General features: G+C 45.7%; 1 protein-coding gene across 1 annotated transcript in view; it reads right to left on the bottom strand.

Annotated features, from left to right (window-relative positions):
- The window catches only part of IRAG1 (inositol 1,4,5-triphosphate receptor associated 1), a 109,607-nt gene that overhangs the window by 39,843 nt on the left and 48,821 nt on the right, over nt 1-20,943 (bottom strand). Inside the window, 8 exon segments of the mRNA XM_081062151.1 lie at nt 9,884-9,962; nt 12,197-12,814; nt 14,021-14,068; nt 14,273-14,325; nt 15,071-15,148; nt 16,227-16,400; nt 18,948-19,018; nt 20,090-20,190. Of these exon segments, the coding sequence (XP_080918277.1) occupies nt 9,884-9,962; nt 12,197-12,814; nt 14,021-14,068; nt 14,273-14,325; nt 15,071-15,148; nt 16,227-16,400; nt 18,948-19,018; nt 20,090-20,190 (1,222 nt within the window).

The raw sequence follows: 20,943 nt of genomic DNA, 5'->3' as shown, positions 1-20,943 counted from the left end.
ATCCCAGAACCAACTACCTTCTTCCTGAAGTCAACAAGAGGAACGTAACAATAACAACAAAATTTAAAACCCAAAATAGATCAGCAACTCTCAAATACAGAAAAAGGCAATAATCTTTAAAAATAATGGCCAAAGACAAAACTTACTAGGAATAAATGTAGAGCTCCCACCCTTGATAACCCTTTCTTCTTTCCTCAAAGACTCAGTACTGAGAGGAAGATGTGAGATAGAATTCTGACAAAGAGTGCAATACCACGGAATGGGAAGGGAAGTGGACAGGCAGCCTGCAGGGGAGGTTCAGAATGTTTCTCTAGAGTAGAAGGATCTCCATTCCACCGTAACAATACTCCAACAAGAGAAAAACCTGCCTGTGCCACTCTTTGCTTTTCTTGATGAGGAGGAGAGACGAGAAAAGACAGAATAAATGCACAGTACCCTACCAGAGCTGATTGCGTAGAACAACATGGAGGGATTTACCAGAAAGGGAGACAAAGAGAGAATAAATAAAACAAGCTCCTTTGAGTGCGTGAGTGACAGGAGATGCCTGGAAAGCCGCAATTGAAGCTGCCCTACACCCCTTTCTGAGAAACAGCACAGTGGCCAAACTCCATGGATTCTGTCTATCTTTTCCTTCCTTTACCCGACAGGGCAGTAAGAGTGGCTGCTGGGAATAGCTGGGTCAGGTCTGGAAAATAAATACCTGGGTAGATTGTCTCTATAATTCTACCCTGAAGTGATGAAACAATCTATAACCCACTAGTCCCCACCCAAAGGAATAAGATAAGCCCCTGCTTTGGTATAATAAACTTAAGTGTTAGACTGTGAACAAAGTTGGAAAAAGAACAGAAACCAAGCCCACAAACACTAGTATCCACAGTTCCATCTGAACTTCCCCTTTTTCCACCACCCAAGCAGTAACAAAGCAGACACAAAATACCCTCAACTAAGTGCGGCAGAGAGGATCGAGATCTCAGATAAGGTAGAAAGGAGTCAGGGAAAACTGACCTACACATATCTAGGTAAAGAGAAAATGCAGGTAGATGTGCCCATATAAAAAGAAATAAAAGAAAAATAAATGGCCTGGGAACTATATAAAAATACTAAAAAGAGGAAGGAAAAAAGGAAGGAAGGTATAGAGGAAAGAAGGAAACATGCAGGGGACAGATGTCAGGGTGAAAACACAGATGCAATAAACAGCAAAAATGTATGTTTGTGCAAAACGTATATCACAAATGCCTTGACTCAAGGAAAAATTAGAACCTGAAAAAAAATTAAAATAGGAAATCAGAGTTAAAATGAGAGGATCACACAAAGATAGGAAAAGATTACAATTTAAGGAAACAAATTGAAGACCAGGAAAATTATAAGCAGGAAATTATAAAAAGATAGAACTAAACAATATATCGGAAATATGAAAGAATATAACAGATACAACCTCCAACTGAATTAGTAAGGAGGGTGGGGAGATTGAGATGAGCATAGGAATGTGAAAAAGGAAAGATTAAAGTGTTTGGAGATGGAATAATGGAACTACACTTGAGCTATTGATGAGAAATTTATGGATTATGGTGTCTCTGAGGTAGTGGACAAAACAAAAGAAACAAAGAACATATCCAAAGATACAAGAGAAGAAAAATTTTCCCCAACTGAGAGAAAAGCTGAACTTAAAGATTGAAAGAACATCCATGTTAAGGGGGAAGTATATATAGTCTGATAATTAAGTTCACGAACTTGTTGCAACAATGTTGTTAAAATTTTTTGATATTGGAGGGATTATTCTTTATGAATTTGTATCAACTGGACAAACAGTTAACCAAGTTTACTATTTGGGAGTGCAGAAAAGGATGTGTGAAAAAGACAAAAATGATCTGAATTTTTTGCCAAAAATTCATGGCTCTTGCATCACGACAATGCACCAGCTCACATGGCACTGTCTGTGAGGGAGTTTTTAGTCAGTAAACAAATAACTCTATTGGAACACCCTCCCTACTCACCTGATCTGACCCCCAATGACTTCTTTCTTTACCTGAAGATAAAGGAAATATTGAAAGGAGGACATATTGATGACATTCAGGACATCAAGGGTAATACGACGACAGCTCAGATGGCCATTCCAGAAAAAGAGTTCCAAAATTGCTTTGAAGGGTGGACTAGGTGCTAGCATTGGTATATAGCTTCCCAAGGGAGTACTTTGAAGGTGGCCATAGTGATATTCAGCAAAGAGGTATGTAGCACTCACTTTTTCTAGGATGAGTTTGCGAACTTAATTGTCAGACGTGTGTGTGTGTGTGTGTGTGTGTGTGTGTGTGTGTGTGTGTGTGTTATGCTTCTCCAACTACCCTCCTAGAAAGAGTAAGCTATCTACAGGGAGAGGTGAGGATTGAGAGGTACTGGAAATCAGCTGGTCTCAGACTTCTCTACAACATTGAACACAGTGTAGCATCTACAAAGTTCTGAAGGAGTGACCAGAATTTGGAACCATCGGTGCTGTCCTTCAAGAATAAAGACAATATTTTCAAGCATGCTAGAATTCAGGGAACATAGCGCCTCTGGATCCTTTTAAGAAAACTACTGAATAATGAAATCTGGCTAAATAAGACAGAAATCAAAACCCTAAAATCAGGAATGAGCAGCCATAGTAAAGGTGGCGAGCATTAAATCCTCTTACATATAAGTTTAAGGCTAAACAGCTGTGGAAATTATGGTTACAGAATAAAATGTAAATATTATAAACTTAAAATATAAAAAGAAAAATTTATCATTTGTATATGTGGCGATGGTAAGGTAAAAAGAAATATGAAGGTGGGAAGAAATGTTGCCATTTTCGTCTTTTTCTGCAGGAAGCCAATAATCCAAATTTGAAACATATGTAAAAAACGTTCCTTAATGACTCCAAACCCTTAATGTGTTTCATAACATATATTTTAAACTTTAAAAAAACTAATCTCTGTTTTTCTGGAGGAAGCAATTACCAAAATTCAGCAAGTCCTACAGTTTCACTTCACTTTAATTGAAGTTCAATTAAATTTTAATGCGTTTTATTTCAAAAAGTATATCTAGCCATCTAGCATAATTTCTCTCCTTCCTCCCTCCCTCCTCCTGTATTTGTGGGGAAGGGGACATTTGGTGTAAGCTATTTTTACTTTCTATTTTTCACTATTAATTGAATTTTAAAGTAATGGCAGGAGCTATTTTTAACAAACGCAATAAAATTATTTTTTAAATATCTGCCTGTACTACCTCATTCCAATGAAAACATTTGTTTCTGGTAATCTCAGGGACTTGGAAAAGTAACTTTTGGGGATTCTGCTTAAAGGTGCTCTGAGTCCTAGGATGTTCCCCAAAAGGGCAAAGCTACTGGTTAGGGATAAACTTTCTTCCGATAGATCTCAGGGAGGCCTTTTCATTGCCTGAGACTGAGGGCTCTGAGCCCAGACTGGGATGTCTGCAAGGACTGCCCGTTCACTGCATGTGTCTGTCTCAGCTCACACTTCTCTCAACATTCAGGGCCAGAAACCCACCCACTTCCTAGACATTGCCACCTGATCAGGATAATAAAAGCCACTTTCAACAGCTACCATTTACTGAATGTCAACTATACATTAGACACACTTTCTCTTTCATTCCTTATAACAGCCCTGCAAAATAAATATTGCTAAGCTCATTTTCTGGGGAAACTACAAGCTAGGAAACAGAGGCTCAGCTAATTAGATTCTCCAGGGTCCCAGCTAGTTAGTGCAGAGCCAGGATGGAAACCCAGGTCTGTCAGACTGTGGCCAAGCTGATCGCCACGGGCATGCAACAGGGCCAAACTCACTGTCTTCATTCTCAAGTGAGCTGCTTCTGTGCCCCCAGCCCTGAGTAATGGCACCATCATCTCAGCCACGCACACAGACACCTGGGGGTCTTCCTGGCCTCCGCCCCCACCCCACCCTTCATGTGTCCTGCCAAATTGACCGCCAAATAGCTCTCAAACCTGGCCTCCCCACACCCCCACCTGTCTATCTTAGCCCACAGTCTCGTCACCTCTCACCAGGCTGTTTCCTTACCCTCTTACTTGGTCTCCCTGCCTCCAGCCTCTCCTGGTTCAGGCCAACTTTCAGAATCTGTCCAGAATTATCCTCAAACTCAGTTTAACCCTAATGCTTCCTTACCTACTGGCTGTGTGGCTTTCCAAGAGGTCCGGAATGAACTTCAAACTCATTAATTGCCCCCCCTCAAAGCTGTCACTCTCCCTGATCCCTACGCACACTCCACCCGTGCACCCATCTCTCTGGGACACATGGCCCATACTTGATTAAATGAATTCCTTCTGTTCCCAGAACATACTAAGCACTGGAAGATGCCTGCATGCCTTTGCTCCAGCTGTTTCCTCTGCTTGGGATACCCTTCTCTTCTTCAGCTCAAAGCTGCTCCTCCTGGAAACCTATCCTGACTTACTCACCACTACTGAGCTGGCTGTTTCTTCTTCCATGCTGTTGCCTCCAGCAACACCTCACTATCCAGTGTTAACAGGAACAAGGTGGAGCTTAGAAGTAAAATTATTAGATAAATGAATTTGACTCCTATAAATACCAAATTTTACAACAGAAAATTAACTATGGTAGGCATTCAATAAACGCAAATTCCCTCCCAATTTCTCTCATTTCTAGGATCTGTATGGTTAAGAGTTCTAGCTTCACCACTCACCCCATTGCCTTGGGCAAGTTTCTTGTTCTCTAGATGCCTCAGTTTGCCCATCTATAAAATGGGGATGGTAATGGTAGCTACTGAGCCGATACAATTTTTTTTATGTGATAACTGGTCTTTATTCTATAGCAGGAACCTGGCATACAGTTTAATTCCTATCATCAAGGCTGTGGAACTCTTATCTTGCCAGCTAAGTGGGAAGTTGTACTCTGTGCTCCGCAGTATATAGGACAGTGCTAGAGATGCGGTGGGCAGCCACGTGTGTTTGACTGATGTCTCCAGAGTTGTGACTTCCTTCTTCTACACTCTAGAAGCCGCATCAAAGAGCCTCATTCCCTCTGTATCCAGGACCAAAGGCTTTAGGAGCCCTCCCTGGGAGCTGGAGAGGCTGGCCCTTTAACAGGCTCTAAATACAACAGTGCATATGATCTCATGGGGGAAACTCGAGTCTCTTATGATGATTGTTTGCTGTTCCTTTTGGAGAAGGGGAAGATCCTTATCAGAACACTCTGGAGTCTTAAGAACTTTGGCTGTCCTTCAGTTTCGGAGGACTGGGGAACTCTTTTCCCTGCTGCGTGTGGTCTTTCCAACAATCCAACCCGTGTTCTTCATAGGGACCACTTGTAGGATGTTTGCGTCTCGATCATTTAGAGGTCATTTCAAGCCAAAGGTGTGAAGCTGACTGTGGGCCAGTTTTTGGGCTGCATGCAGGGGGTGCTAAGATGAAAAAGCCTCAGGCCCTGCCACCCCGGAGAGGGCCTTGTCCCGGCTGTCATTATCAGTTTCCTGGCTATCTCAGCAGCCTGTCTTGTCCCTCTGTCTGCACTCTTGAACCCCTCTCCTGGCTCAACCACTGTCCACAAGCAGCCAGAAGAATCTCTGACATGCAGTGCAGTTCAGCATCTTCAGAGGTTTCATTCTGCACTTAGAATGAGCACTAGAATCCTTAGTAGGACCGGCAAGACTTGTGTGGCAGCCCTGCTCCCCTCCCCAGCATCACTCTTTCTTCCTTCTTCTTAGACTCCGCACATGCTGTTCCCTCTACTCGGCATGTTCTTCTTCTCTTCCTCTTTGCCTAATAAACTCCCATTCAGTCTTTAGATATCTACTCAAATGTCACTTTTCTAGGGAAGACTTTTCCAGTGCCTCCAGATCCTTCTCCCTTATAAAATCTATCGCAATATGAAATGGAATATTTGAGTGTCTCTGTAAGGAATTTCTGTCCACCTAGATAATAAGAACTCTTCTTATTCCACAAGGGGTTTATTGCTATACATGGAAAATTATTAATTAATATATTAAATTATATAATATAAAGGATTCAGCAGATAACCAAAGCAATTTGATAAAACTCAACACAAATCTTGAAACTTGGAAGAGAAGACTACTTCCTTAAAATAAAAAAATGAAAACATAAACTATAAGAAATATACAAAACAAAAAATATTAATATATTTTATTTTACATATTTTTATATTTTATTACACATTATATCTTTATTTTAGAATGATATAAAATATAAAATCATAAAATAATTAAAAATTAAAATAGTGCCTTTATTTAATAATCAGACACAATGTGATCCTTGAAAGAGAAACACAAAAATAAATCAATTAATAACAGAAACCAGGCAAGTTCTCCTTACCACCAATATCATATTAGAGAATATTGCAAAATAATAAAACATATACAGATACAAGAGAAATACATACACCCACATAACTAGGACAAATAGTGAATTTGATAAAAAATAGCAGATGGTTAGATTGTGAATTTGAAAAAGGCATTCTGCAAAGTGGTCAAGAGTCTTTGGATTTAGACACATGTGGGTTCCAATCCTGACTTCATCAATTAATAACCATTTGAACTTAACCTCCCCAAGCCTCAATTTCCTCATCTGTAAAATGGGTGTAATGAGGCCTACCTCCTAGGATTCTTGTGAGCATCATGTGATACATCGTCAAATGTTTAGTACAGTAAGTGATCACTCTAGTTATAGTAATCAATGCTAGTTAAGCACTATAGTAATCACTCTACCATGTTAAAATATTATACAAGAAACACGTAGGGCGGCTAGTTGGCTCAGTTGGTTAGAACGCAGTGCTCATAAAACCAAGGTCGCTGGTTCGATTCCCACATGGGCCAGTGAGTTGCCGCCTCCACAACTAGATTGAAAACAACAATTTGACTTGGAGCTGATGGGTCCTGGAAAACCACACTGTTCCCCAATAAAAAAAAAATTAGAAAAAAAAGAAAAAGAAACATGTATAATACCAAGCAGCATTCATTTATGCCACTATTTATCAACTAGAAAAATCTAATGAAAAAAGTCTTCATAAATAAGCAAAAATATAAATCATATAGAACGTGCCCCAATAAGATATGGGAGACCTATACAAAGAACCTTAAATCTTTTAGAGGAAAAAGAAAGGAATACCTAAATTGACAGAGGGACAAACCATGTGCCTTAGTGAGAACTAAATGTTTGAGAATTAAATAATTTAAAAATCTACAAGTTACAACAAACAAAACTAGAACCGTTCTTCTGAATCCAATGCATAGCTTTAGAGCAATCACAATTAAGTTGTATAAAATGGATAAATTTCACTTAGAGAAGTAGGTAGATAAGAGGCAAACTGGAAAGGACTTGGACTCCTTGAATCTTAGGTTCAAGTTAAGAGCCTTCTGAGGTCACCTAGTCCAAAGGGAGCGAGACCCACAGAGGTGGTGGGACATATTTAAAGTCTTCATAAATTGGTGTCTGAACTGACACAGACTCAACCCCTCCGACTTCTTGTCCAGTTGTTTTTCCATTACTTAACATTGAATCTTTGCATCTAGACTATAATGAATATTCTGAAAAAAGAAGAGGAATGAGGGAAAAATAACCCCACTTCACACTGGAACATACCGTGTTTCCCCGAAAATAAGACCTAGCCGGACAATCAGCTCTAATGCATCTTTTGGAGCAAAAATTAGTATAGGACCCGGTCTTATTTTACTATACTATAAGACTAGTCTTGTATGATATGATATGATATGATATGATATGATATGATAAAATATAATACAAGACTGGATCTTATATTAATTTTTGCTCCAAAAGACACATTAGAGCTGATGGTCCAGCTAGGTCTTATTTTGGGGGAAACATGGTATAAGACAGCAGCAATTAAAACGGTGCAATTCTGATCAGAATAAAGCAGAATCAAAGGCCCAGAACTAATCTTTGAACTAGATAAAAAAGAATGTAGTATGTAATTATATAAGCCACAATATAATAAGAAATATAAACACAATTAAAATATTACTGAGATAACATTATCTTAATTCTTTAGATAATTGTATCTTACAATTTCAGAGGTATTAGCAAAATAAATATGAATAGATCAAAGTACAGATAAACTAGTAGAAAATAGATTTGCTATCACAATTAAAGAAAAGTAATATTTTTATAATGATTTAAATAATGGAAGACTTCTCAAAGGAAAAGATAGGCAAAAAAAGATTGTATGAAAACTTTATAGTTTCTCTAAAATAACGCAGAACTTGTTAAAAAGCAAAAAATGATAGAACAAAAAAGTATGAGAAAATACAGCCAACAAAGGGTTAATATTCATAGAGTTCATATGTATTACCAACAAAAACAAACCAACCAATAATAAACCCAAGACCCAAATGGACACATGGGTAAAGGGATGAGTAGCTATTCACCCAATAAGGGGGAAAAAAGTTTAAGTTTGAGCTTGCTCGCTAGCAAATTAATTGAAGTAATAATGAAGGAGCATTTCATACTAATACCATTAATAATACATTGTAATTGTTATCATTATTGATTATCTGGTTCTGACTGTATTAAGGAGCAAAAGCAAAGCCAAGTCCAGTGCTGGTAGCTCTCAGGGAAACTCCTCACTCAATCTTTGCAGGGAGCTGAATACTTTGGAGGCAATTTGGTAAACACAAATATTTCTGTCCTTTGACCCAGTGACTCTCAAGCCTGGATATTCATCCCAAGGGAGTAAATTAAAGGAAGAAAGAAAGAAACTACAAGTACAAAGATGTTTATGGTAGGGTTGTTCATCATAGTTAAAAGAAGTATAAACATCTGAAATACCAACAATAGAGACACCAATGCAAAAAGATAGTACGTACCCACCCATTAAATGATAAACATGAGAATGAGTCAAAATATGTGTAATTAGTTATTAAGTAATTTTTAAAAAGTAGAAACAGGAAGTTATATCTACCATCAAATAAACTGTGAATAATTATAAGTAGGCATAAATACTGGAAAAATAGAAATTGTCGCTTTTTCAGACTTTATTGGGTTTGTGGGTGAAATTTTAAGATAAATCTTCCTAGTGTTTTGAATCTGCTTTAATAAACAAATTAAAAATTAAAAGTAGAGCAGCATAGAATAATTTTTCCAAAGATTTCCTCTCAAGAGGGTTAATTTTTTTAAAAATTGGTACTTAAAAGACTGTCAGAAATTTTACTTCCAGGAAACTTCTTGTTAATGTGGAATAGGTAGGTGTCAGTTACTACGTTTCACACTAGGGGCTTCCAACATGATTGGTGGTCCAGGGGATATGGCAGTCCTTAAGCAAAAGGCTTGTATGCTGAGACACACCACAGATAGCAGGAGATACGGGATATCAGAAGAGGTGAGCCAGGGATGAGGGGGTGAAGGGGCAGAGACTCAAAGTCTCATTTTTCAGAAGATGAGTGGCAGGATGGCTGGGTGGGGACTTGGCAGTCACTGGAAGGGAAGGGCTAGGGTCTGGACTTTGTGGTGACAGCAGATTAGAGATGACTCTGATGTCTTGAAAAGAGGAACTATGCTATTTGGGTGGCTTCCTGGGTGTGAAAGGAAACGGAAGCATCAAAAGTTCAGTCAGCCTTCCAGACCCACTAGGTGCTAACAAGGCTGACGAGGGCTGGCAGGGTCTGGAAGGAGAGCTAGTCGGAAGGACACAAGTTTAGAGGTTCTCTAAGTGGGCAGGAAACGTGATCTGATTAATTGATTGACCTGCAAATATTTACTGAGGGCCAGCTCTATGTACTGCCCACACTTGCCACTGGAACAGACAAAGGCTCTGACAGGAAGTCTAGTGTTTACACTTTCACCTTCTTTGATCTGGCAAAAATGAATCCAGCCCTGGCCTGAGGAGACACCTGCCCCAATCCCACCTACCTTTTTCCTGCTCAGCCGCTTCACTAAGGTCTGGAAGCTTGAGCCCCACTAAATTCTGATTTCTCATCAGGATGTGCTCCTTTTTAGAAAAAGCAAAAGACAACGTTTCAGATGAGGACCTCAAGCTGGACTCTTCTCTCAGTTTTGTCTATGGCTCTGTGACCACTCAGCCTCAAGTGGGAGTCACTAGGTGCAGCCTCAGAGGTGGGTGGCCAGTTATGACAAGGTGACGTCTGAGGGGCACCAGGAAGGTGGCTCTTCTCCCAGCCCATAAAGGTGCCTGGAACCCCACTCTTGGCACCACATTCCTTGAGTAAGAACTGTCCGCTTTTAAAAACTGCCTGTGGGCCTCGGTGAATGAGCTGCCCGTCACACTGTGGCTGAAGGACAAGCAGAAGCTGAGCCCAGGGCTCTGGGGACAGGAGGGCCCCCTGCGTGTGTATGGGTCTGCCAATGGAAATCATCTTTTGTGAGTTCATGGCTGTGCTCCGCGCTGCTGGAGCTTCTTGCCCTGTTGATCTAGGCAGTGAGCAACTACTTCCAGGAGTTGTTGTGGTCTGCCCCACTCCGTTCCTCAGTAGCCTGTTATGTTACCTCTTGAGCTGTTAAAACTCTCCAGACAAATGAGGCCTGAGAGTTGGTGCCCTAAAGCAGCAGGTCCAGCAGCTACTGTCCTGCCTGGGGCTTCAGCAGGTAGAGCCCTGGAAGAAATGGGGATACTGCCCACAGTATGTGATATAGGTAGGCTCACACCTGCTCCTTGTCCGTCAGCACCAGACTGCTACCCCCAAGTGGAAATGCCTGACCCAGCTCCTCGCCCCTGTGACTGGTGCTATAAAGGGATTCTCAGTCTCCCATGTGGCAGAGGCCACTTGAGTGGTTTGCCCCCTGGGTAAAGAAGTGGGCAGGGTCAGCCAAAGATACTGACCTATCTTCACCATTCCACTCATGGCCCCGCCGAAGATACTCATGGCCCAAATGGAAGTCACAGGACAGGACCCTTTACCTGTTTCCTTAGCAAGCCAGAGGCCAACAGCCAATCAGCTCTCAGAACACTGGGAGGGAATAGGGGTGTTCAGGTGCCAGGGCAGAGGTTAGTATGATGGGGCCCCAGGTGCTTTGTGGCTTTCTTTGCTGCAGAGAGAAGCTTGCGGGGGTGTTCAGTGGGGATGGTCTGTTGCCTGGGCCTGGTCTCTCTTCATGGCCACAGGCCCAGGAAGGCAAGTACCTGGCTGCTTGGTCCCCTGGTACCACCTTCCCCAGGGATTTGTGGCCCACGCTGGGCAGCCCCTCCAGGCCTGTGCTGACCCACTAATCAGTGCGGTTTTCCTGGCTGGGTGGGATTTTCTGTGTTAAAATGTTAACAGCAGCAGCCAGGCCCTAGCGCCCTGCGCCTCCGACTCAGCATTGTGGAAGGTTTTTGAATAGGATAGGGGCCAGCACTGGCGAGTGTCCCTGCTAGCACAGATGCCCTCTCACTGTGCTGACTGCTATGATGCCTCTGTTCCTTCTCTGTCCCACACTCCTCTGTGGAGGAGCCAGGAGAGAGTCTTGTCCAGCTCCAGCTGTGGGGGCACCAGGTCCTATCCTGTGAAGTCCCAGTTGCCTTGGCCTGTGGCCTGGGTTGGCCCTCTGTGGAAGAGGGGACTGAATAAGGACTCCTTTGTCCTGTTAACCTCTTCTGTCCTCGCACCATGGTTCCTCTCCCCTCCATCTCTGGACACCCCCTGCCTAGGGTGGCAGCCCCATGAGAGACCACTGTGCCTAGTTTGATGGCCAGTAAAAGTTGGGGGACATCATGGACATTGTAAGAAATTCACCATTGGGGGGAGCAGCCTCTCATGGCCATTATTATACTTGGGGATGGATTTGAGGCCCTTTGTTAACAGGCATCAGGAAGGAAAGCTTGGGCTCATGACAAAGGGAAAAGCTATTCCCTCCTTGTCTAGGCCAGTCCTAGGCATGACAAGCCACTCCATCAAGGGCTTCCTGTTTATGAGCCACCAGCTCCAGCTAGAGGGAAAAAAAACACAGCACAGGCTGAGGGCTCGCATGTCCCTTCACACACTACCTTCCTCTGGAGCATGGTGTTGTGTGGCAACTATATCCCAGGCTGACCTCACCTTAGTAGGTGGGGTAAAAGCCCCACTGAAACTGGTGTTTATGAACATGACGTGGCACGGTGGGCCTAATTTATTGGGGTGGGGAAGTTTAGGGCCCCCCAAGTCCCCTGGGCCCAGCTTGGCCCCAAGGTCTTCTGCTCAGGGCGGACCTGGAGCGCACACCCCACCCCGCTGGCCCCCAGGAACCCACCTCGCGGAGCTTGGTCAGCTTCTGCATGCGCACAGGCTGCACTTGTATCTGGAGGTCTTTGAGTCCAGGTGCCTTAGCCAGCTTGCTGCTAGCTTTGCCTGCAAAACGCTTCTCTTCCTCTGTCAGCGGCAGCTTGGCAAGCACTTTCTGCAGCCGGGGGCCAGGTTCTTCAGGAACACTGTCCCAGGAGACCCCCCGCAGCAAGGGTGGTCGGGAAGGAGGGGGCCGCAGCTCAGCTTTGGAGCCAGCCTTGGACCCGGTCGGCTCTCCAGCTGTGCCTTTTCCCTGCGGAGCCGGGGGAGCTGTGCCTCCAGAGTCCTGGGCTGGACTTCTGGGCAGAGGGTTGCCCTCCCTGGCTGCCTTCAGAGGCAGCTTGCCCAGCTCGCTCTCAGCAGGGCCAGGCTGGGGGCTGTTGAGGGCCATTTTCCCACCACTGCCTAGGCCAGAAGCTGGGGCCTTGGAGGTGGCCTCAGGGCACTGCAGGGGATCAAAGTTTTCCTTTTGTTCTACTGTAATCTCTTTGGATTTTTCAACTGTGGGAGAACGAGGACTCAGCCTGCCCTGAGACACTTTCCTCTGGTCATTCTGCTTCCGGTCAGCTAGCCCTTTGGGGGCATTCTGAAAGAGACAAGGTAGAGGTGGACCTCAGAGGCAGGTAGGGGTGGAGACAGATGGAACCAAGTCTGCCGTGGGGTCTCTGTCCCCACTGACTCTGTTAAGGGGTATGTATATGTGTGTGTGTGTGTGTGTGTGTGTGTGTGTGTAGGGGTGTGAGCCAGGTGGAAGGGGAGGGCTTCTCAGTGAAGTCTAAGCCAATAAAAGGGACCCACAGACAAACCTGAGGTTTGTAAAACAGAAAAGGGACCTGTCATTTAAAACCAGCCAAGAACTTCCCAAGGGCTAGGAGCTTTGGAGGAGAGTGGAACAGAGGACAGCCAGGGGTAGTCACTGGTTTTGGCCTTGACTCAGTTGCTCCAGATTCTAGGACTGGCTCTGCCTGGCAAGGCCCTTAACTTTTAGGGACTCATATTTCTCATCAGGTTTGTGAAGCCTCTGAAATTGTATGCAAATACTCGTGTGTGTGTGTGTGTGTGTGTGTGTGTGTGTTTGTGTGTGTGTTTTCTATACATCTGTCTGGGAAGAGAATTTATAGCATTTCACAATTTCTCAAGAGTTCCATGATCCAAAAGAGGTTAAGAATCATTGGATGAGGTGATTCTTGCAAAGGTGGTATCTTAATGCTCAGAAGTTCACTCTTCTTTCATTTCCCAAGGGAAACCTGCTTTGTGAGGGGCCCGTGGGCCCGTGTCTGGGTACTTGTGTGGCTGCCTTGTGTGTGTGTGCTGAGACTCCCCCAGAGGACTCTAACCCCGACCTAGTTCTCAATGAGACGATATTCTGTGCTGCCCTCAACCCCGTCATGGGCACTGTGCTCTGAGTGGCTGTGGTGTCCTTTTATTGCTCATCAGCAAAGATGAGATTTTCCTGGCTGCCCCTCGGAAGAATCCTAACCAGGCCCAGCGGTTTCCTGCAGTTTTCACTAGAGCAGTCTTGCCTGGCTGTTGCTGGTTGCTGGCCAGTAGTCTGCCTGGGGGTGCAGGGCTACGGGCGGGACCACCACGGAGGTCACCCCTGCTGCATCCTGCCTCCTTACTCCCTCCACCTCAGACTTCCAATCACAACAGGGCAGGGGAACCACCTAGCCTTCCCAGCCTCAACCCTCCTCTCATGCATATCCACTGGCAGGCTACCCAGAGCCAACCCAGGCTTCTGGGACACTGTGTCTCCTACACCCGAATCATCCAAATGGGGGCTTAAACTTACAGGTTCGCAAAGGTGAGGTGAAGAGACTTCGGCCTCATCCCCCTTCTGCTGGAGAAAGAAAATATGAGTCATTCAGCCATGTGAAGGGGCCATATGTCCTCTTGAAACACCCTGAAAGAGGCCCCCAGCCGAGGTATGGAGGTCTCCCCCACCGGCATCCTTATTTCAGTGGGTCATGAAGGGCCTCTTGGTGGCCAAGAGCTCAGAAGAGAGACCACTTGGCATAGAAATCCCAAATGAGGCCCATGTTACCTGTGATGGAGCTCCAGGCAGAGCGGACTGTGGGCCACCGCAGGCATCCAAACCTGGAATGGTCCAGACACCGGTGAGTGATATCCCGCACCCCAGACTCTAAGTTGTCCCTTTAGCAAAAATACAGCTACTTTCCCAGAATGTCCTCCCTCAGTTCCCTCAGGCCTGGGAGCCAGTAATGCCACCGTTTGTGGAATACCTCTCATATGCCAGGTTCTGTGGTGAGCCTGGAAACCACATGAGGAAACTGAGGCAGAGGGAGATCAAGGTCACAGAGCCAGGAAGAGTCAGCTCTGGGATTTGAATCCAGGTTGCTGGCCTGACCCTGAACTCGCCCCACAGCTCTGGGAAAGGCTGCTCTCCCTAGCACCCTGTCCCTTCCCCTGCTGATCTGAGGGCGTGGCCCTGAAAACGCCTAATGAAAGGGGAGAAACCAAAAAGCAAAGAGTGGCTTCAATAGAAGCCTTTCCAAATAAGCTCTAAGCTGACCTCTGAGTCTTCTCTGGGCAGAGAGTGCCAGCCATAGGCTTCTTGCCCCCATCCTCGCCCAGCGTGCCTCCTCCTGGGTTAGGCCTGTCTTCCCACATTAGCTCAAAACCGCAAGATAAAGTACATCCTCTTCCTCTGAGGCAGACCAGCCAGGCCCAGTGGGGCGCACCCCTGGGAAGGGGGCCAAACAGGGGGCTTAGCTGGGAAGCCTGAAGGACGGGAGGCCTTCTGGTCAGACCAGGGGAGGGGCTGAGCTGCCACCCAAAGGGAGAAGCCAGGGTAGGAAATGCCAGGGGGGTTGGACCTCACCAGGCAGCGTGGGGACAGTGAGTGAGTTGCTCCGAGAGGATGCAGGAGAAGCTCCGGGGCTGAGGTTTGGGGAGGTAGCTGTGGAGACAGACACAAACTGGCCAGCATTTGTGAAGGTTTAGGACTTCAGCCTAGCAAAGACATCCTTTCAGATATTTCTGAGCCCTGGGAGCTGCATCTGCCTTGTTAAAGGCAGGGGCTGATTGTAGATTGCCATGTAAGATGCCTACGACAGCCTAACACCTCCCTGCTGTCAGCCCATCAGAGGGGCACTCACGTCATTTGGGGGCTGAGGATTGGGGTCACACCCTCAGCCTGCTTGGCCTGACTTCACAACACCTTCTGGAAACAAAGGACCTGGCATTGCTTGGCAGGTACCGCTCCAAAGGCTATACCTCCTAGCCCGGCCAGGATAGCCCTGATTTCAAATGCTCCCCTTGCCTTCTAAGTACTTTCAGGCTTATCTAAAACTCGCCTCAATGCTTTGCTCAGGAAAAAGAGTGACTTTAGCCAACAGTATAGCAGGGTGGATTGTGGATTTCAGGGCCCAGGAAAACCTTCCTTCTGATTCAGAAATTCCATAAAGATGACAAAGACTACATTGCCTTCCCTTCAGAGCCTGGGGTCCTCGCTGGGGTCCAGAATTGGAAACCGGGGAGGGAGAGCCCAGTGCAGGCGTCTGCAGACCCTTTGCTGAGGAGGTACTCAGACAGTGGGGCCTCCTGAGAGAGGTGAGGAAGTCATACAGACTCTACCCACATAGGGTGACCCTGGAACCTGTATATGGGCATCACAGAGGATTTCTCTCCAAGCAGGATTCAGGGCAAAGGTAGCCCCAGTCAAGTTCATGGATATCATATGGGCTGACATTTCTTGTAGAAACAGGAGGCCACAATGGTCACACACAGGCCCCAAAAAACAAAAAGCAATTTTTCTGGGCTAGAGTTGGGTCAGTTATTTTAGAGCTTCTGAAACAGGGCGCCATGTCCTGTCCTCACAGGATCCTCTCCATAAGGCCTCCTGGGCCTAGAGGCCTGGGGGCAGATGAGCCACAGGCCACCCCTTGAAAGCAGGGCTCCCAGAGAAGCTGGGGCCTGGTCCTCCCCACCCCTGCGCCTCCTCAGAGGGACTCAGGGTAGCCCCCTGTACGTCCTACCTGGCGGGGACTCTGCAGGGCTGCTCCTGGACTTCCTCCCGCGGCGGGTCAGGAATCGCTCACTCACCGACTTGGCTTCTTCTAGCAGCGCCAGGTTTTTCTTCTTGTCCTCCTCTGAGATGCTGATGTCTGGCAGCCGGTCATTTACCAGGTCAATGACGTGCCCCGCAGGATCTGCAGAGGGAAGGTGGGTGAGAGCCATAGAACCCTTGGCCCCTGGCTGACAGGCCCTGCCACCCCACACCTCAGCCCAGAGATGCTGCCCAGAGCAGACTTGTCCAGCCAAACCTCAACTCAATGCCGGGCTATGGAGAGGGCTGCGTGGGGACAGACAGGGCTTCCTCAGCAGTCGTGGCCCCTCCGGCTTATAGCTTGTGACTGTGGCAGGTCCTCTGTCACAAATGGTCATGAAGCCACCTAGGTTCCCAGGACTGTCCTGAACTCTGCTCTCAGGGAACGCCATCAGGAGCCTCACCTCTGTGCTATCTGCTCCCCTAGCATGTTCTTCCTTCACGTCTCTGTTTCTTCAACAAACTGATGAGCTTACGGTGTGTGGGTAAAGGGGAGCAGTCCAAAGATCATGGCCCAAAGACACAATCCCATAGCTCCCTTCTCTCCCTTCTTTCCTCCACTCACACTGTTTACCCCCATCCTTCTCCAAAACTGCCCTTTCTCCAGCAGGCCTTCTCTGGGGGATGACACCCAGCTGCTTGGAAACATAAAAGTCACGCCACACTCCTCCCTCTTCCTCAGTCCTCCCCACATCCAACAAACTGATCAAGTTCTGGTCGTCATTTATTTCACAACTGTCTCTGGAACATGCCCCTTCTCTCCATTCTTGTTCATTCGTTCTTACCTACACAATTACATCAGCCATCTCATAGGTCTCCTATGTCCAGACCATCCCCTCCATCCCCTTCTTCACTGCCTATCAGAGTGACCTTGCTAAGAGCCGTATCTGACCATGCAGTTCTCCTGTCTCCCCTCATCAGGATTCCTCATGGTCCCCAGTGTGACATCCAAATGCCAAACCAGGCCCAGCCCCTTTTGCTGACCCAACATGCTCCTTCCAAGGCCCATCTCCTCCAGCCCCTCAGTGGTGAATGGCTCCCCAGCCTCCATTCCCCCTTTCTTTTAGTCATGCTCCCCAGTTTGCTTTGGGTGAAAGCCTTCCAAGTCTCAATTACGTTAATTAGGAAGGAGCTAAACCCCACACCCCACCTCATCCCAAATGCCAGGATTGGACTGTGAACCAGCCTTAGCCAATGAGCTCAATCTCCCTGGCCACAATGCTCAGCTCAGGAATGGCCATGGGTGGCCAATGAGAGGCAGTCCTGGGAATTGTATTGGGTATATGAAGAAGAGGAACTCTGTTTCCTCTGATGGGACATAGTCCTAGAGTTGCTGGTCTCAAGAAGAAGCTAACACACAAGAGAGAGGAGACTTAAAATATGGGATGTGACAATTAGTAATGGCCCAGCTTGAGTACCTGGATTCAGAATTCCCTGAAATCACATGCCTTGTTTTTCATTTTTTTTTTTTTTTTTTTGCCATAAGCTAGTTTGAGTTGGGTTTCTATTATTAAAGAGTCCTGAGTAATACACACAACAGAACATTCAGTTGCTCTGTTATGGCTTCTCCGTACCATGTTATTTTTTTCACCTGGAATGCAATGCCTTCCCCCCCCCCCCTTTTGTCTACCTGTCCAACTCTCTAAGGCACAACTCAGATACTCTCTCCTCTGAAATACCTATCCAATCTTCCCCTTTCCCAGAGAGAATTGGACCCCTTCCTGCCTCAGTTTCCCTAACATTTCTATGAAGGGCCTTACAATAGAATGTCCTGATTATATCTCTTCACTTCTCAGTCTCTTCATAGACTATAAGCAACATGAAAGCAAGAACCAAGTCTGTATCATATCTATGCTCTGAAGGTCCAGAGCAGGCCCTGAGAGACTGTTGGGGGAACAGGTGGGTGGTCCTGCATGTAGGCACCTGCCTACCTGAGTTGGGGGGCAGTAGGGCTCTGCTTCCTGAGCCCCAGAATTGAGCCTCACAGCTGTTCTCTTTTTCATTTCCTTATCTTCCTTTTCATATCCTGGTCTTGTCTTTTTACCAAAAGAAACTGATATGAGACATCTTACTTCTTTGGGGTTCAAACACAGAGGCGTGAGTGATCGATTTTACCCTGTTGTGCTTTGTGGGGACAGAGTCCCAGAGAGCACTTTTCAGGCTCTCGACCTCACGTAGAAAGGTGTTGGCTCGGGTAGTAGATGGCCTTCAGCTGTGACTACCTGGCCATCAGCTGTTACCGTTTAGCCATTAGCCACTAATATAACTGCCGTAGCTACATTGGTTGGTTGGTTATTTTGGTTGGCAGAGAAGCGGACGGCGGGTTGCGGATTGTGTGGCTCCTGCTTCCTGTGTCTCCAACCCAGCCTCCAGCGAGAATATAGTGGTATGACTCCCCTATCTGTGGCTCCATTGGTGTTCCTTTTTGGCCTCGCCATATCCTGCATTCTTGTGTGGGGAGCGGGAGCTGAGACCCCGCCTGACACCTTGTATGACCTGCTTGTAGGGATGGGCCTGCCTGAGGAGCAAGAGAGGACAAGGGGCCCAGCCCAGCCAAGCTGCCAGACCTCAGTCTTCCTACTCAAACACACTGAAGGTGTGTTGGACCCTTATGGTTGTAGAAATAAGATAAAAAAGGCCTAGCCCTTACCCACAGAAGTCAGCGAAGCAGTGGAAACCTTCAAGTGTCGGTGAGAAAGCCTCCTGTGGGGACTGTGAGCTCTGAAAGACAGAATACCACAGCTTGGAAATAGGCAAACAGATGCCCATATATTCTTTCAAAGTCACACGAGAGTATTGTTTTACGAGCTAGACTAAACTAGGGAACTTGTTAGACATGCAAATTCTCAGGCTCCACCCCAGACCGACTGGATCAGAAACTCGAGGGATGAGGCCTGGAGGTCTTGATTGGACAGGTGGCCCAGATGATTCTGATGTATACTAAAGTTTTCAAATCACTGCCCTAAAGAGACGTAACTTTGACTACGTACTAGTTTTTAGGGCTCAGACTCTGAGTGAATATCTAATTTATAGAAAACTCATAAAATATAAATGTTGTCTGGTAGAGATGCAAATGATTTCTGCTTGGGAGAAAAGATAAAAATATGGTTTCATTGTCCTATAGAACATTAACTTACTTTATATCTAACTTAGCAGTTTTATTCCATCATTCTTCCCCTCCCCACTGCTTATATATATGTTTATCAATTTCTTATATCCTTCTTTGAACTGGCTTTGTTATCCTGATGGGTCCCTCAGTCATGAGTTAAATATATCTTTGACACATGCTAACTATATGTTTGTATGAGAATTATCTTTGTGAGATTTTGGAAAGTGTGCTTAGACAATCTCATTCTAGCTAGACCAATGCATGGGCTGGTGCTGAGTGAAACCGAGTGACATCCCCATGCACGTGAGCCAGTGTCCCTCCTAAGAGATCATCCTTCACACAGGACCACTTTGGCAGGGGGCAGGATTCTATAGTCAAAGACTCACGTCTTGCAGGTCTGTTTGCAAACATCTGGGCAGTTGTTATAGAAAACTCCTCTGCTATGGTTTGTGCTTTTTTTAAAGGCTAGCAGAATGCAAAGAGCCAAATCCAGGAGGGGAAAAATAATTTGGGGGCAGGGGGAGATAATGGAAAAATCCCAAGCTCTCTCTTCCATTTTGAAAAACTGCTTGATTGTATTCAATGAAATGATTCAAGAAAGAAGAAAAGATTTATTTTAAAAAAATAGCTATCTAATCCCTGAAATAGTGTTCACAGCGCAAAGACCAGGCACCTGAGTGTACCTGTTGGCCAGGTTTTTGTCAGTTTCTCCTTCCGGTGAACTGGCATCCCCAGTCAAGACGATGGTGGGTGGACTGCAAGATAGTCCTGTGGTGGGAGGACCCTAGTGGTTTAGAACGAAAATACAGATGGAATTAGGCTTGGGATGGAGAAAGCTTCCAGGAGCTGGAGTATTTATTCCAGCATCATGACACTCAAAGCCATCTTGATAAGGGGATGAATGCAGTTTATCAGGATTATTCAGAGGAAAAAAAGAAACACATAGGCAGTTTCTCCTTCATTCCCCAGCAGGCATTCACCTAAGCTTAACACGATCTACTTTTCATGTACTAAGATTAGGGAACCTCTAAGCCATCCCTGGTGACAATCTAGAAAATCACTGACAATATAGGAAAAAGTGCTGTGGAGTCCCCAGGCTTGTGGTCAGCCTGGGTGGGGAAGAATAGAAGCCAAGAGAAAAGGTGGTGGCACCCACACATTCCTGATAGTGACAGTCCTATGTCTGGTTAATGTGCTTACAACCTCTCCTACCCTGTCATCGTTTTTTTAAACCTCTTTGTTAAGTATGATTGCTGGACGAAAAGCTGTACGTATTTCATGTACACTTGATGAGTTTAGAGATAAGCATACATCTTTGAAACCCTCACCACCATCTATGGTCACATAAACCTATTCATCACTTTCAAAATTTCCTCCTGCCTTTGATTTATGATGAAAATCATAAGAACACTGGTAAGATCTACCTCCCTAGCAACATCTTAGGTCTGCAATACAGCATCGTTAACTCCAGGCTCCGAGACCTCAAGGACTTCACTCATCTTGTACAACTCCCACGTCCTCTTGATGGCGCCCCTTC

This window comes from Rhinolophus hipposideros (assembly GCF_964194185.1).
Source record: "Rhinolophus hipposideros genome assembly, chromosome: 10".
NCBI lineage: Eukaryota > Metazoa > Chordata > Mammalia > Chiroptera > Rhinolophidae > Rhinolophus > Rhinolophus hipposideros.
Note: the sequence above shows the minus strand (reverse complement) of the source record. Positions and strands in the feature narration are given on the sequence as shown.